This window comes from Neodiprion lecontei, chromosome 4 (genome assembly GCF_021901455.1).
Source record: "Neodiprion lecontei isolate iyNeoLeco1 chromosome 4, iyNeoLeco1.1, whole genome shotgun sequence".
Lineage (NCBI taxonomy): Eukaryota > Metazoa > Arthropoda > Insecta > Hymenoptera > Diprionidae > Neodiprion > Neodiprion lecontei.
Window position 1 is genome coordinate 977139 of NC_060263.1, and position 17662 is coordinate 994800.

A 17662-nucleotide genomic window follows, 5' to 3' on the forward strand; every position below is an offset into this window, starting at 1 on the left:
TTTATTTTCATTTTCTGTGCAATTCACCGCAAATTCGAGGCGCTTCTGACTCTGCAATTCGCATTACCGCAATGAACATGCCTTGTTTGGCAATCATGGATAAAATTCGGACTTTAACGAATGAAAACGATCGATGAAATTAAACTAGGCAATTTTTTATTTTTTCAACTTGGAATTGGAGTGATTGTCTGCAGATATGGAGTTAAATACTTTTGATAAAAAAAACGCCCCGGCAAGTTGATCTGGATTTCTAGTTGTGTCTGCAGTTTTTCCCTGTATCGAGCTCAGGTTTATCTAAGCCACGAAAGTTATATCGATCAATGATCTCAATATCGTCGATGCAGAGCCGCAGGCACCCGACTTTCACGCATAAAAGAACGATTTGTACTTTATTGTACATAAATATAACGTCCGGTATATTTTTATACGGAGATTACAGGTTGTAGAGGTGATTCTTTCGTATGGCGTTTCGAACAAAGTTCCACCCGACGAGACAAATTTTCCATCGACAGTTAGATAGAGAAATTAACCCTTTGATTCGCACATTATTTAGCCGAGTCAACTTTTACAAAAAGATAGTATTCCATAGTTTTTTGCCTCGCTGATTACGAATCCTGAACCAGATACAAAAATTCAAGATGGCAGATCTAACCGGGGGAAAATTTCAAATTTGATCGAATACGGTGAAAAAACTCCATGCGGGGTTTTTCGGTGTTGTCGATTAGATTCACCAGCTTGAATTTTCAAAATCTGATATCAATATCGTAATCAGCAAACCCAAAAACCACTTGAAAAATTTCGCAATCGTATCCTGTAAGTAATCGAAACAAGGTTGATTTTCATCGTCAAATCGCAGCATCTTCTCGCGAATCTGTCGGCATCTGTGCGCCTCTGATTGTAAAACGCGAACGAATCGCTCGTCGAGCGTCTAGAAAGCAGCTTTCGCCGATTCTAGGCTCCGGGCTGACCTCCTATTCCGCGGATTCTTATATTCGCCGATCTTCACGCTGCAGCAGCATCGCGCAGGAATTTTTGTCCTCGCTTATTCCTCTCCTCTCCTCCCTCCACCCCCCCCTTCGACTTACGGATCCACTCCATTCACCGCGGCCAGGCAGCAATGCCGGGCAATTTTACACGTCTTACTGACTTCGTTAACGAGCAACCAACTCCGGCTGGTTAGGTGTACCACCTACCTCAGCTCCAGGTTAACGAGATCCTTCCGTTATGCATCTGCATCCAAGTGTCAGAGGCTTACGGGTAGAGAAATATTTCTCAGCGTGGTTTGCAACGCGACAATTCGATGATTTTCAAACTCTGTCACTGCCTATTCGTCCGGTGTAAGCAAGAAATTGTCAAAACATTTTATAACGCGGATGTTAGAAAATTTGTCCCTGTGTCCTTGTCTTATTGTTCAAAATTACGAATAGCCCGATTTTATGCCGTGAAAATTAATTAGGATACATTTCCACGTTTATCCTTTGACACGGGGAAACCTGTCCTTCTTTTTCTTTTCTTTTCTTTTCTTTTCTTTTCTTTTTTGCTCTAATTTTCCGTCATCATTTTTATTTGATTTTATCAAACTGTGCGATTGACACCCTCGTTGAAAATAAAAAGGAAACTCTTGTAAAGTTGAAAAGGTAATTTCACTTTCAACGCTTCTTACGCCGCGCGTAATTACTGTAATTAATTCACTGATTCAGGAAAAGAAGAAAAAATAAGCAATTAAGAAACGACAAGAATATAACGATCGTTATCGCTGTGTATATAATTAAAACGTAGTATTATAAAATGTACGGACGTACAAATAGGTACAATACGCGCCTACGCGTCCGTCTGTCTCGCTATCATGTACCTAGACAATATAAATTCTCCCTCGTTCGGTCGCGCGGTTTTCGAACATCGAAAGGTAATTCTCGGCGATCGGGAATACCGCGGACAGTGAGGAAGGAGGGAAAAAAAGGAAAAAAACAAAGAAGAAAAAATTGAAGGGCCGAATCGAATCGAGATATTTTTTTTTTTTTCTACCGTCTCCTTCAATTTACACCGTCTGCGTTTATACATTTTCAGTAGAATTTTTGCGTCTCTTTGTTTTATTTCTACAAAAAATCGTTGATACTTGAGAGGAAGATCAAAAATTTCCAACCAGCGTTATCGGAGGTTATAGATACGAATTTTTATTTATTTTTTCTTCATCTTTAACTCTAATTTCATTTACAACCCGTTTGAAGTACCTACAACAGACATTTAGTAAATAATCTCGTTATGAACTATTGAAGAGAGATTATACAATATTTCATGGATAGTAAGTAGTAACATCAGTTGTCAAGTATAGCTCATTTTTTATCATAATACTTGACCGTGTTAACAATTTTCAATTCAGTTTAACAACACAGATACTAGAATATGGATATTTCCTCCTCGAACTTCTTCTTCCCCTTTTTCTCTTCCTTCATTTTAATGACCTGTACTTTTTTCAATCCAGAGTTGTTGAGGCGATGATTTCTTTTTTTTTTTTATTTTTCTCAATTTCTTCTTCAACCGTCGGCACGCAGAGATCGATCCGTGCTATTTCGTTAGTAGCAAACCACGTATACGCGTGAAATAAAATAACATAATTGACAAAGAAGGAAGAAATGAGAAGAAAAAATCGAAAAGAAAGTGAAAAAGAAGGGACTCCAATTACAAGGATCGCGAAACCATAATAAGTCACGTGGAGTAAATGTGAAACGTGATCGCGAAACTCGGCGGCGACTTATCTCTCTGAAACCTGCGGCAGTTTCGTGCGAAAGAGCGCCACGCCTAGATGATATCAGGCCGATGCCTGCCTCTTCTCTCAAGCCCGTCTCTCACCTGCGATACCGACTGCCTGGCTATTTGCGTGTCTACGTATCTACGTATCCGCTTTCATCTTTTTCCTTTTCTTTCTCTTTTACCCTCTCGTTTCAACGCAATTATCACGCAGCCACACTTCCATTAATTAAAATTAATTGACAATAATATATATTTATCGAGCGTAATTGATTTTACGCAAACGTCGAAAACACACTGTGCCTATAATATGGTAGGTTTGTTTGATGGAGAAAGAAATAATGAAAAGAAATAAACCGAAAAACAGAAAACGTAGCACTGCGATAAAACGACGTAAATTATCGATACAAAACGATGCGAGTATTACGGATTTAAAAGCGAGAAAATATTAGATCGTGAATAAAATTTGAAAAATTGTCCGATATTCGACCCGAGGGGTCTGAAAATTGAAACAATAATTCATATCAGCGGAAAGTTGTAAGAGGATAACTTATTTTGCCTGTGGGCATTATTATTTATGCATTATACCTTGTGCCTACATAATACGTATAATACCTACGTCGTCGAAGTCAATGACCGTTGAAGAATATTATAAGGATAGCTGTCAGGTGTAAATAAAATTTTTTATTTTTCTCTCCTTCTTCCTTTTACAAATTTCTTTCGTTCACCGTTTTCCGCACTTGGGTATATTTATAATCATACGCGTATAGATGATCATATAATTTTTCTATCTATAAGCTCGCGTAGGTGGTTATGTAAATAGCGAGGATAATTGACAGGTGTGAAGAATTTGAATAATCACGCGATTTGTGTGTGTGTGTGTGTGTGTGTGTGTGTGTGTGTGTGTATATATATACACGACGTTGGGAGAATTCCTCGCTGCATTCTTTTGCGTTTCCGAGGAATTTTTAACCCGTTCCTACCTTATAACGCGCTAAAAATTATTTCATCGGTAATATAATTCCACTCCTATTTACAAGTAGGTAAATAAAACAATATAACGATATAAATTTTAATTTTACCTCTTGCGGAAACTGTGAACAAGCGGTGAAAATTTATAAAGAGATACGTTAAACTGTTTCGTTTACAAACTCGCGCAAGTAGTGTTGGTGTTAAAATTTTTTTTACACAATCGGTTTTCCCTTTCTATCTATTTTATTATTTTCTTCGTCGTTACGGCTTCAATTTCTTTTATACAAGTTCAAATTTTACCGTAATTAATTATCTTTACAGTCGAGACGATGAGGTGTTCGTACAATGTTACGTATACGTCATCTCTGTACGCGTGAATATCTCTCGATCTCTCTCTCTCTTTTTTGTTCATAACGTACAATACACGGTTTGATTTAGATGTACCGTTACTTCTTGGAGAGCTCATCGCACCTAGGCGTAAAAGTATAACGCATTCCTTCTTATACCTGCAGCGACGTAACGTATTTAAATTGAACAATGAGAGAAAGAGATAGAGAGAGGTAGAAACATCGAGGTAAGATAGGAAAAAGGAAGAAGAAGAAAAGTAACCGAACAGAAACGAACAAACGGTAAAATAACATTTTTACGACATGACGCGTGTATTAACTTGTGTAACGACACGTGCAGTGCGGATTTTTATTATATATATATATACATATACGGCCGGTCCATGCACGTTGAATTTTATTATAAGGCGTGTACGTGCTTTGTGAACGAATGCAAATATCGGTGACAATGTAACTCGTTGTTTTTTATTTTTTCGAAATTTCGTTTCGATTGCAAAGTACTATTTTGTAACTCGGTAATTTGTTTTATTCAATTAACTTCTCAATCGAATGTTGCAATTGTTTGCGAGTTTGAAAGTGAAGACAGGTACAGGGATTAAAAAAAATTTGTAAAATAGAATACGAGGTTGCCAGGTCATTTTTTTAAAGGTGGGACGGGTAGGAAGGTAGAGTTAATTTGACAAAAACTGTGATAAGTAAGACGAGTCCTTGCTTTTCAACTGCAAGAGTAAAAAGAAGAAGAAGGAGTTGAAGACGAGGAGGAGCAAGGCCAAGAGAGAAGGAGAGCGAGAGCGTAGAGAAGAGGAGTATTATAAATAAAAGAAAATAAAGAGAGATCGCCCGCTCGAGAGGCACGGTTTAAGTAAGATAAAGCACATCTTAGAAGCCCGAGACGAGAGCCGCTCGTCTTTCCAGCATCCGTGACGCTGACTCGGCCTGCAGGGTGTATAATTCCTACGGAATTACAGAGCTCGGAGTAACTGGAATTGTGTAACGCAAGATTTCATCTTCCTGGGCGTGGGGAAGTGAGGAAGGGAGGGAGGGAGGGAGCGCGAACTTGGCGAGCGATAGAATAACCGAAAAGTTCAAATTCGTATCAGATTTAAGTTACGTAACGTTTACTGTACGAAGAAATATTGAAACTGGAAATCATTGTTTTCGAAAATTCAGAACGACTTTGAACGAATTCAATTTCCGAAATCCGTACAACACTTTGCTTTTGAAAAATTGATTACACTCGATTTTCGACGATCGTCGTACACTTGCGAAATAATGATTTTGCCAAAAAATTAATCTCTGCATTAACGTCTACGATTTTTTCACTCTCTTAAATTCGTCACGGGGTTGAAAATAAAACGAACCGATTTCGTACTCAAAAAACAAAAAAAAAAAAAAAACAAAAAAACAAAAAAGACAGAACATTTCGTCGATCGTTTCAACACTCAGGTTCCTCGCATGAAATTCTCTAACATCGTGTACGGACAAGGGTCATCATCGAATCTCGCTGAGCGCGTTTGCGCGAGAAAGAAAAACGCTTCGGGGATTATGAACCGAAAGGTTGTAACGGGACTTTGGAGTTTTGAATGTTGCGCGATAAAGTCGAAGCACATAGACGGTTATATACGTATACCTACATATATATATATATAGGTATCCTTATTCGCCTGCAGGCTTTTCGGGTCCACGGTTTCGGTGTAATAACATTTCTTGGCGCAGCAGTTATATACTCCGTAAGTTACGTGTACGTCCGTCCTATGGGACATTTCCGGCGTTGTAATCCTCGCGATTTGAAACAGTCGTTTAATTGCCGGGGAATGTAATCGCCGAGATAAGCTCTGCAGCTATTGCCCGGCGAATTATAAGGTATCGAATTTTCACGCGAATTTCACTGCTGTGTAACTACGAGTGTTATTCCTGTGCATATCTGCGTTTTATTCAATTCTCACAGATCACACCTTTTTGGACAAAATTATACACGCGAATTTTTACTTTCGCGAACGTAGAAATTGTTGCGAGTCGAGAAAATATTTTTTTTTTTCACATAGGTGCTTTTTCTCTTATCGTCTCGATTCTTTCTTTGTTTGTTTGTTTTTTTTTTTTTTTTTTTTTCGTTGTTTATCTTATATCATACCGTAATAAAACCGAGATAAAGCCAAAACAGGAGGTGGAAAATCCACTCGGCGCTGCAGCGTTACTTTCCTACCCATAAAACATACAACCCAGTTTTATGTCCCGATCCGAGGATCCTCGAGGATTCGTTGCTCGGAGAGGTTGGTGAGTTGAGAATCAATACTTTTCGGTAATTTCATCGCTAGGTAGTGGGTGTACCGCTTTGCGGTTTCGTAAAATTCACGTACGTACATACATGCGGAAAGAGAATGCGAAAATCAAAAACAGGATCTCAGATATATTTATTCTTCATTTTAATATCGCTTGAAAATATTGAATGAAATTGTTTCTATTTTAAAGCGATTTTATCTTTCAAACGACGACTCTATTCGTTTATCCGCACTCGCGTTTTGTTTACAATTTTACTTGATCTACAGTCTTTCGTTGAAAAAATATCAATATTCGTTAAAGAGAAAAAAAAAAAAAATCGCGAAAAAGTGTCAATTCCCGGTACATCGACGCACTCAATCATTCCGAAAGCATCGTGCAAAAAAAGCAACAAGCTTGCCAATTCGTTATCCATTCTCAATTACAATAATTTGTTAAAAATATCGGTGAACTTCGCCAGGGTGTTTTGGCAAAATATACGAGAAGCCGCGAATTACAGGTCCAGGATATCGGGAGTCCGGCGGAAATTGCGGATTTCAGCCCGCAGCTTACCGGGATAGATCAGCTGGCCCCGCTCCTCCACCGAGTCATCTACTTTACCGCTCCGCACACGTTTGTCTTCGGCTGAACCACCGGCGTTTGCCTTGCCTCCGTTTTCGCCGATTCCGCATGTGTGCGAATCGGCAAATCGGCAAATCGGTGTGTGCAGCACCAGGTTACACGAACCTGAACCGATCTCTAACCGCTCTCCAACTTACTCTCCAATTTCCCGGCTATATACACGCCCATTACGGGTATTCACATCTCGCCCCATTCTATATAACTCTATCCAGAGATCGAATTTTCTCTCTAACTAGACTAGCTGACCGTGATAGGATTCGGTAATTCACGTAATGAACAACCGAGCTTATCGCGTGTGTGTACGCAAGTATTATGTACATGCAATGTGTACGTATCTACATAAGTGTAGACTGTATAATATAAAGCGTAGGTACGTACCTCGGTCGTAGCAATACTTAAATCACATATCTGATTCGAGAATGCGTGGCGACGTCGGATAAAAACACGCACTAATTTTTAAATTCAATCGTTCAATCATGCGTTTTTTTTCCTACTCTCTCTTGAATTTTTTTTTTTTTTTTTTTCACATTGCAAATTAGCCGTCAAATTGAGTTGTTTCGTTAGACATTGCGAAAAATTTTGTTATGAAATTCCACTAAACACTTTCAACAACGACATACAGCCGTCAGATGCGGTGTTCCAAGATCTATTTCATGCGAATAAATACTTGAGTCAAAAGACATTTGTTCATTATTCTTGGTATGTGAATAATTAAACTAATCCGATTAGAAGTGTCCTTAGGTAATATCTAAATCTAAGTTATTAATTTACACGTTGACATCTTTTATTTCAGTCAATATAAAATCTAGATTTTATTATCACAGCAGCGGCACGTGCAACGTAACTCCGAAATATATACAATTAGTGTCGTGATTATCTTTCACGCACATCAGGCGCCGACGAATGAATGTAAAGGTAATCGATTATTGCCACATCTGGACCTTGTATCAACTCTCCACTTCGCGTAATATAATCCGTGTAACGTGTAATAATTCGCAGCGATAATGTCATCCGCGCGTAATCAACGACCGTCGGAAATGTTATGACCTCGCTAATTGAAAATTATACGGCGACAAATTTTTAAACGCGTCGTTAAGCCGCGCATCTCCGGGGAGGAAAGAACCAGGTTCGATTCGTATACCTATATGTAACTAGCAGATTTCGAATTATCGCTAATTGTTACGGGTGCGACGAGGTGTCGGGAAAATGCAATTAGCCCTTTCTCAATTTGCGCAAATCGCTTTGATGCGGGCGCCGCAGATGTTTTTTTGATTTTTTTTTCCTTACCACGCAACTTATTCACGCAGCCGGGCTTTGTCGTGTGGATATTTTTTGAAAAACTTTTTCTGCTTCGTCAATCTTGAAAATTCATGCCGACTCGTATGTATGTGGGGAATTCGAAATTTTTCAAGAAAATCAACGACGGTGGTTGAATTCGCAGGGAATTCCCCATGTATAGAAGAAATAAAACTCAGCTTTCACGGTTATGATTTATTATCGAGTAATAAATATCTCCTACTTGCATATTACAATATAAAGATATTACACGTCACATTCGTCTTGGAAAGTTTAAATGCGGAATATTTTATCACCGGCTTTATCGACAGTAAGAATTGTTTGAAAAACTTTGATGATGTTCGATTTTGCTGAAACGCGGCAATCGTCAATTCCCCTCAAACTTTTGAACCTCGATTCGACGGAACGAAACGAACTAGGGAAATTTGGCGCAAGTTTTTTGCTGTTACGCCGAGAGAAATTTTTAGTTCCGGTCAACGCTCAGTCCTTAACTATTTTCATATTTTACCTCGATCGAAAAATATAGTTCTAGGGAGAAAATGAAAATTAGTTGTCTAGCCGTTACCGGAAAGTCTAGTATCCGTTGCTATTCTTTCTCGTTACGATCGCTGTCACTATATTTTCTTGCAACCGTTGCGAAAATTTAATACTTGTGCAACGATAAATTGACGTTAAAGCTTTGTTTAACTAAAAACGTAGAGTAAACCTCGCAAACTGATTTTGCGTTGCAATTACCAAAAAAGGATCGAAAATAGCGCAAAATGGTTAGGCGTACCTAGTTTTTCGTAGTTCCAACAATATACAAATAGTTTTTTTTAACGATACCTGTTTTACTCAATTTATTTCAGCGTTGGATAATTCGCTCTGAGTGCAAGTATTCACACGTAGGCACGCGCACACATGCGTCAGGAATTAGGGGCAGAACCCCCTAAAGAACTTGCACCCTGAAATCCCCGAGGGAGCCGGCATAGTTCCTCCTCCCCCCTCCCCTCTTTTCTACGGCGACGTGCTTTTCCCGAATTCCCGCTTTGAGGTGATGGGAGAGGGAAATTCGCGTCGTCGTTTCACCCCTTCGTCGTCGCGCTAAGGAATCCAAAATGGCCACCCTCGACGTGCTTCAAGGCACCGAGGAACGAGACGTACTACTTTATTAATATCGCAGAAGGGTTTTCGGGCCAAGGGCTTTCCGACTTCCGGTTCAGGCTCAGGTGAGACGGTGACTTCTTATCGGCCTCGAGACTCCGCCGAAGTTCCTGCGTTCCAGATTATCGGGGGAAAATGTCGAGGCGACGAGTACGAATGCGATTACTATGTTCTTAGTTTCATTTCGCTTGAATTAAGAGATTTCCATGGCTTCGGCCAAATTGTTGACGATTCCGACACTTTTGACCGATGACGTTTTAAAGACGTAAGAGATTTATAAATTTCCTTTATCTACGACGACTACCAGATCATTAAAAGGGGGTAAGACGGGTGATTTCACCCTTTGTAACAATGTATTGTATTTCTGTTTCAGAATATTTTGGACAAGTTTAATCCGGGCGCAAGGCAGCTCATCAATGCCGGAAAAGCGTATCTCAAAGCTCTGCACGGTGAGTTATGATCCATTATATTTATACTCGTACTTCGAACCGTGAGATGATTTTCACCATGAATAAAGGTGAATTTGAAAGGTCAACGTGCGTTGATTGTAATTAACGAGTCCGTAATAATTTTACGGAGAAACTCTGTCAAATACGTAAGTCGAGGAAATATTCGGGTCTGTAAGAATTCGGCGAGATGTCCCTGGGGATCTAACAAGTTGCGGGAGAAGATCGAGGATCTATAATACGTAGCCGGTGAACTGTATTGTACCTACCCGGCAGAGTTTTTCTGTTTTTCCGGATTCCTCGTCCAATTAGTTGGTACTCATTTTATCGCTCGACATATTTCACCCCCCGCATCGCGTCTCTCTGCCTTTGTTTGCTATAGGTACTCTATATTTATACGTATGGAGCATTGTTTACGGTATATCGAGATTCCATCAACCCTCGAAATACTACACTACAACGATTTTTCTTTATTTCGTCGTTATAACTTTTGCTCTTTGTGATTCGTCAATCGTGGCAATTTGTTAAACGAAATTAGGTGTCGCGAATTTTCTGACCTTTAATAAAGAAGTAAATTTTTGAGAATTAACAATTGCAAAACGCATAGTAAAATTATCAAATGTGGGAATGGTAAGAGGGAAAAATTGCAATATTTCGGGAATTCTTCTCTCAGCACATCTTTCACATCTTTTGTGAGCTTCTCTTCTTTACATCTCTCTCTCTCTCTCTCCCTCGTGCTTCGATCTGCAGCCGATATATTACAGCAGTAACACGTTCCGCCTGTTTTTCATACATTTTTCATATCAAGGCGTTTCGCTGAATGCAGCTGTGCACTTGAGACCGTGTGCTGGTACGTACAGTTTCCTATAAATCTGTCAGGTAACAGGGAGGATAGAAAGAAAGAAACTGAATGAATGAAAAAGGTATGATAGAAGAAGAAGAAGAAGAAAAAAAAACCGGTTTTTTTCTATCGACAGGCAAATCCCATATTGTTGTTACTTTTTTCCATGTACGTTGCTATCTATGTACATAATAAATGTATAATCTTATATAATAGACGAGGTGCCGACGTAACGTGCAGCGTTGTATTTATCAAGTCGAGATACTCGATACATCCATTATACCGGAATCGAGACAACGCGATCTTCGATCCAATTTCCGCTTGTAGCCTAACGCGACGTAATAATATCAAGAGACGCTCTTGTCGACGTTTTTTTTAATTTTCTTCATTTTTGTACTGAAAAAGAAGCTAATACGAGGGAGAAGAAAACGAAGGAGAAATAACCGCTTCGTTCTATCGCTTCGAAGAGAAAAGTCGAGACAAAAACTAAAACTAAAAGAAAAGAAGAAAAAAATTAGAAAGAAAAAAAAAAAAAAACTTCAATCAACTTGCAGTTCAAAGTTTTGTTTGTATGTTTTCCTTCTCTTTATCGTCTAGTTTTTGTACGTTATAGGAAGACTTGGAAGAGGATAAAGCGAATCGGAGAATGAAAAAAATCGCTACCGTTACCCGCGGCTACTAAGCTTGATATAGTTTGCGGCACGCGTTGCGGTTGTCAGAACTAAAATCCTAAGCCGATGCCGAGAGCGAGGCTGCTGGATGCTGGCTCTCTGTATTTTATTTTCCTCTATCTTTTTTCCACCGGCTTTCGCGACCCTCCTGACCAACGCCCGGGATGTGAAAAAGAGCATAAAAACGCCGGCGATCCGACACCCCGAGCTGTGCGATGGGGTGGAGAAAGCAGGGGAGGTGAAGAGAACGAAACGAGGTGAAAAAGTTAATCTTACGTCACGGGGAAAATTGTATCAGTGTATAGACACAGACCTTTCGAATTGTGACGAGAGAGAGAAACAAGGAGCGAAAATCGTCTCAACCGTACATCATTGCCTGTCGGTATACGAAACGAGAAAGATAAAAAGTCGCGTAGGTTTACGGAAGAAATGAAAGACGACGATGCAACGTACATGCCTACACCGTAACGTGTGTTTTGTTGCTTTTTCGTTTTATTTTGCCCCCTCGTTTTTGCTAGGTCACAAAAAATGTCTTCACGGGGAAATCCATGCGAACACAACCAAAGTCTGACCCTCGCCATTTTTCATTTTGTTCAAATTTTTGTCTGCAATTATTTCAACTCTGAAACAGTACCCTCAGATTTTTTATCCAACTGCTCAATTATTTAGAAGTATCGAAAGGGATTTTGAAAAGGAACATTTTTAGAATTCTCAAAAAATTCCCGAAAGCTGTATTTTTTTTTAAAAACATCTCGAGAACGGGCTCATGGGCCGATTTTTTTACAGTTTTTTTTTTGCGCGTTCAATTTGTTTGATCAACTAAAATGATGTTTAAGCGGTCAGAAAATTCCCAAAATTCTCAAAGCTTCCATTTTTCATTTGGAATATTTTCGGACCGGTTTCATTATGAAGTTGATAAACAAAGTTGAACGTGGGAAAAAGTAGACAAAAATCGCTGCATAATGAAACCGGTCTAGAAATGTCCTAATTGAAAAATAGAAGTTTTGAGAATTCTTACAGAATTTTCAGATCGTTGAAGCAATGTTTTAATTGGGTAAAAAATTGATTATGCTGAAAGAAAATGTGGAAGAAATCGGTCCATCATGGGCCCGGTCTTTAAATGTTTGGAATAGAAATTACAGTTTTTGAGAATTGTTTGAGGATTTAAGAAAAGATCCCTTTCAAAATCACTTCAAATAATTACATGCAATTGAACAGTTGATTAAAAAATTCAGGGTACTGTTTCAGAGTTGGGACAATTACGGAATTTTTTTTTTTACCATACACAATCGGAAATGATGAGGGTCAGAAGGTGGTTGGGTTCGCATGAAATTCCCTCTTATCACCTAACCGTGGATTAAATGTGACGGTCTTTTTTTTCCTCCTCCGATAGCTCGTTTCTCGAAAATTCATCAAATTCCAGTCTCTCATTTGCACAAGGTCGGAAGTGTTTCGGGCGACTGCAGGAAAATTCACGTTTCCTATAAATCGTCCGAGCGTGAAATTCGTCTATCCACGTTTATAATGCACATGCATACAAACACGAGTGAAGCTATCACGCGGAGGCGTATCTTCGAGGTAAACAATCCTAACGCAACAACGTTTTAACGTGCAACAACCCTGAAGATACGTTTGTTCCTTCTGGCGCATTTAATTATCCGCTGTGTGATCTACTGTGGATACCTTTTTATACATAAATGTATATATATATATACGTACGTATACATGAAAGGGGATAAACACACACGTAGAAGACACCTTTGCAGGTACATAGTTTAATTAAAAGAGACGCATCCTGTTAGTTGCACTGTATTTTCATCCTCGCAGCTCTTTTGCCTATCAACTGCTGCAGGCTACTCTATCTAATTGTAAAGCAAGCTACGCATCCTTCTTTTTATTATTACTTTGCTGCTGGCGGGTCTCGTTCTTGATAATTACAGGTATAAAAGACGCCTTCGATTCTTCAGCGCAGCTCAATCGGACGATCGATGAACGTTAAAGCTCGATTTCTATATCCTTTCGTTCTCGCCTGATCACCGATCCGTTATCGGTTTTCCACGCTGGACTTTGTTCGTCATCGTTCGAAGTTGATAATTTCGATTTTATTGTTAGCTCATTGCCTTAAAACCGAAAGTAAGCTCGATATAGTTTCGTCGTATTTTTTTTTTTTTTTTGTTTTCAAACAAATTCTCTTCGATTCAACGTTTGGGAAAGTTGGGAAAAAAATTAAGGCAGTCCGGTATCAGAGCGAGAGATTGCGAGAAGGATAGGAAATGAACGTGCGAAAGAATCAGCGAAAAGAAGGTCGGTAACTGGCCTGAAAATAAACATGAAACTTTGACGTTGTTCTTTGATTTTCTTCGCCCCGCCTGCCTTTAACACCTTGATTTTTTCAACCCCTCGACCTCCGTCGTCGTTACCGTAATTACAACGTTCTTTTTTCCCTCCGACAATTCTGCGGGACGATTCAGCAGCGAGACGGCAGAGCGGTGTATCATATATTTGCATACTCCGGGAACCGACGTTGTTTCACGCTCTCTCACCCCCGGAGGGTGTGATGCGTTTGCACGTACCATGTACGGGGCATTCCACGCCAACTCGGCAAACGGTTGACTCTGACATTTTTCATTTTCACCAAGAATTCATCCTACGCTACCGTGACCCCTGAAGAGTGACCGACAAAATTTTCACGTTCTTTTAATCGCTCGATTTTACCCTACGATTTTTTAAATCCATCTCAAAAATGCCCAAATTGATTTTTGCGAAAGGAGATAGAAGCATTTGGTTACGGAAATTAAACATTGGCGTGGCGTCTCGTTATTTTTTTCTATTTTCATACTTGTTCAAAATCTGTGATGAAATTTTGAAAAAAATTACGAGTGTGTTTTAACACTGGAGAAACAATTTAAAATATCGGTTATTAAATCGGAGATGCGGTATGTAGTGTAATAGATTTTTAACCGGTATGAAAATAGAAAGAAACGACATCACACTCTGAATCTTGCGTGAAAATGTTTCATTTCGAGAATCAAATATTTTTTTTTTTTCCCCGTTTCATGAAAATCAATTTGGGTGTTGTTGAGATGGTTCTCATAGTTCACAAGGTAAAGACGAGTGGTTAAATAGCTACAAAAATTTTTTCGAAGCTCTTCAGGGGTCGTACTACAACGTACAGGAAAAATCCATGGTGAAATTAAAAAAATGTCAGGGTCAACCGTTTACCGAGTTGGCGTGGAATGCACCATATACGTATATGCACATATATGTGTACATGCATGCCGGACAGCATCCCCGTTTTGTTCAGAAAGTTGTACCAGAGTTGGGCGCGAAAAGTCGCGGGAACCTCGGGATTTCGCGATTCGGGATTATTTTATGACCTGGATGACGGGGTGAGGGGGAGGAGGAGGAGGAGGAGGAGGAGGAGGAGGAGGAGGATGTGAACCGTAAATTACAAAGCCCCGTTCTCCCACCCTCTCTACACATCTTCCTATCCTCCTCTCAATTTCTTTGTCCTTCTCCGAGGCAGGGGGCGCCAGGCGACGTAGATTGGCGCAGGTGTTTCCGTGCACATCCGACCCTTCCCGACCTCAATTTGCAAATTTCACTCTGTGTAAATCTTGGCACTTGCTCAGTGCCGGGGGTTCGGTTACTCGTGTGTGAGAGAGAGGGAGAGAGGGAGAGAAGGGTGGTTCCTCACACGAGGCAGCGACGTGCGTGTTCTCTACATTTTACATCGCATTAGCTGCACTTAAGGAGGTTTAACTCCCCTTAATGGAGACGACGTCGAATGTTTTCTGTCCTCCTTTATTTTTATTTGTCTATTTTTTTTTTCATCAAAGGAGGAAGCAAACGACAAAACCAATCCTATTTCTATTCGTTGTATATACTTTATTTTTCGACGATGAGAAGTCGATGCCTGCTAAAATATTACCAGCTTTGGGCATTGGAGTACAGCAAATGAATGTTGAAAAATTTATCATTCGTCGTATTTTTGAACTTTTGTTTTATCCACAATCAGCCCTCACCCTTTTCGTAATTTTAAATCGAGTTTAGCCACTCTAAAACAGAGCTTGAAAATTATACCGATCAGACTCGGTGGAATTCCTTGAAGAACCTCGAGGAGGACGCTCGTTATTAGGGTGAGGTGAAAAATTTTCAAACTGAATTTCTAACCCAGGGATGAAATTAGGCAAGTTATTACGAAAAGGCGGAAACTCTCCGGGTTTCGACGCGGTTCTCGGAGACTTGCAGCAGAGATCGAGGCGACCATTCATCGAGTTACATTTTCCACTTGGAGCTCTCGGTTCGCTTGCTGCAGTCTAAAACGGGGCTGAACTTTGCGCGGTAGAAAGACGAAGGAATTTAATTGTATCCGAGTTGCGAATATCGCGATTGCCGAGACGAGTCTCGCTGCAGCAGCCTGCGAATATATATGTATACGTATATACGTATATACGTACGTACGTAGGTGTACAATACGAGCGAAGTTGGCACACAGTCGGCGGGAAGTTTTACTTTGCTCTCGGAGTTTTCATTCTTACCGAATTAATTCGTTCGGTTCGCTTTAAGGGCGACGGTAGGTACGTACCATCTTCTTTGCCTTACATTTCCACCCCGCTTCACTTTTTGCACGATCCACGCTCGATGTATAACAAACCAACCAGCCAACCTAACCCACCTACGTGAAAATTGTAACCTGTAATTCGCGCTCGTTTCTTCTCCCTGCTTCTGCAATAAAACCCCTGCAGCGGTAGAAAGTTATGAAACTCTGCAGTCGGTGCGATTTCTAATTTTATTCCACCACTTTGCTAAACGGCCGAAGGAGGGTGGGAAATTTTTATACCTCGTAGACCAGATGTAAGTCGGGTCTGAATTTTTGTGAAATTTTTTTATAATATCGAGGAGGGCCAGGATTCGGTATGTGAAATTTGTACAGTATTGTATAAAAAAGGCAGAATATCGGGGCGGAAAATTTCTGGCTTGGTGAAATTTCGTCACTTTGATTTTTCTTTGTTTTGGATTTTCGACATATTCACGTTCGTAATTCTGGTCATTTTGACTATCGGTTTTTCTCATTGTTCACGCCCACTCGTTGATCGAACTACGTCGTGTGAGTCTATTTTAATTTTCGAAATTTTACTCTATCGAAAGTTTCTTTTCCGAACTTCGAGCCATCGGCTTTCCGACCGTTCGAATCATTGTTGTTTCGTACAGGTTTGATTTCTCAGCTTCAAGTTTCACCATCAAATAATGCGGAATTGGACGCTTTCGGAACTTTTCAAATTCGGAACTTGAATCACCCCGCTCCACAGTATCGAATGTACGGAGCAGGTACGTGAAAATTTAATTCACGGATTTTTGAAACATCGAAAGCCGATAAATACTAAAATCAAGGGTAATATATTTTCACAATCAACCTGACAATATCGTGAATTATAAATTCTTTTTATTTTATTTTTTTTTTTTTATATCCTTCCAAATTCAACTGATTATGGGTTTTCTCGTCAGTCAAAATTTATCATCCCAGCCTTGTTCACTCCGTCGCAATTACTCCACTCCCTTAATCTCCGATGGCTGTTATTAATTTGGCAAATCGCGAATGGCTGCCAATTTGCAGCTGTTTAATCCGTCCGTTACGCGTGTATTTCCCGGATACCGAATAGCCGGATCTGCAACAGGAGCCTGGCAGAGGTGTCAGAGCCAGACGCCGCCGCAGCGGCACTCGACGCTAAAAACAACCAAATTGTAATTACTGTCTGCAAAAATCCGGCCAGCAGCTAGCCGGCTATCTAGTGGCCCGTGATGTCACTCCGGTCTCTGCGTCGTGTTACCCAAATGCGAATACTCGCGAGATTAAACCCGGGGGATTTGGCCCTACTGCGAGGGACGCCCGAAACGCGTTACTGCCTGCCTTACGCTTTAAAGAATCATCCCGTCACCCGCCCTTTTCATTTTTACGCCAAATAATTTCACGCCACGTGGAACTTGCCTCATGTTTTGTTGGAACGAAAGTTTCACCCCCTCCCGCAATTCAATTTTCTAATTTTCTCATTTTATCATTTACTATAATTTCTCATTCGCTTTCTGCCTGAGGGTTGAACGAAAGTACGCGCTGGTTCCTGTTACGATTCGTTACTTTGAGAATAAAAGAAGAAAAAAACAAAAAATGCGACATTTTACCAGGTACACAAGATGTCTGATGTCGAAGAGTTTCTTTTTTTCTTTTTTTTTTTTTTTCAACTCCGATATTCGGAACATGGATTGTTGAATAGTTTTGGATGACGAAGCCGGGGGAGGGGG

At 40.0% G+C, this 17662-nt stretch overlaps 1 protein-coding gene across 4 annotated transcripts in view; it reads left to right on the forward strand.

Moving 5' to 3' along the window:
• Nucleotides 1–17662, forward strand: part of LOC107221175 (zinc finger CCCH domain-containing protein 13) — a 116333-nt gene that overhangs the window by 28336 nt on the left and 70335 nt on the right. For all 4 annotated transcript variants that reach the window (XM_046736340.1, XM_046736338.1, XM_015660087.2 and 1 more), the window contains exon 3: nucleotides 9778–9853. In XM_046736340.1, coding sequence (XP_046592296.1) covers nucleotides 9778–9853 — 76 coding nt within the window. The remainder of the gene's footprint in view (nucleotides 1–9777; nucleotides 9854–17662) is intronic.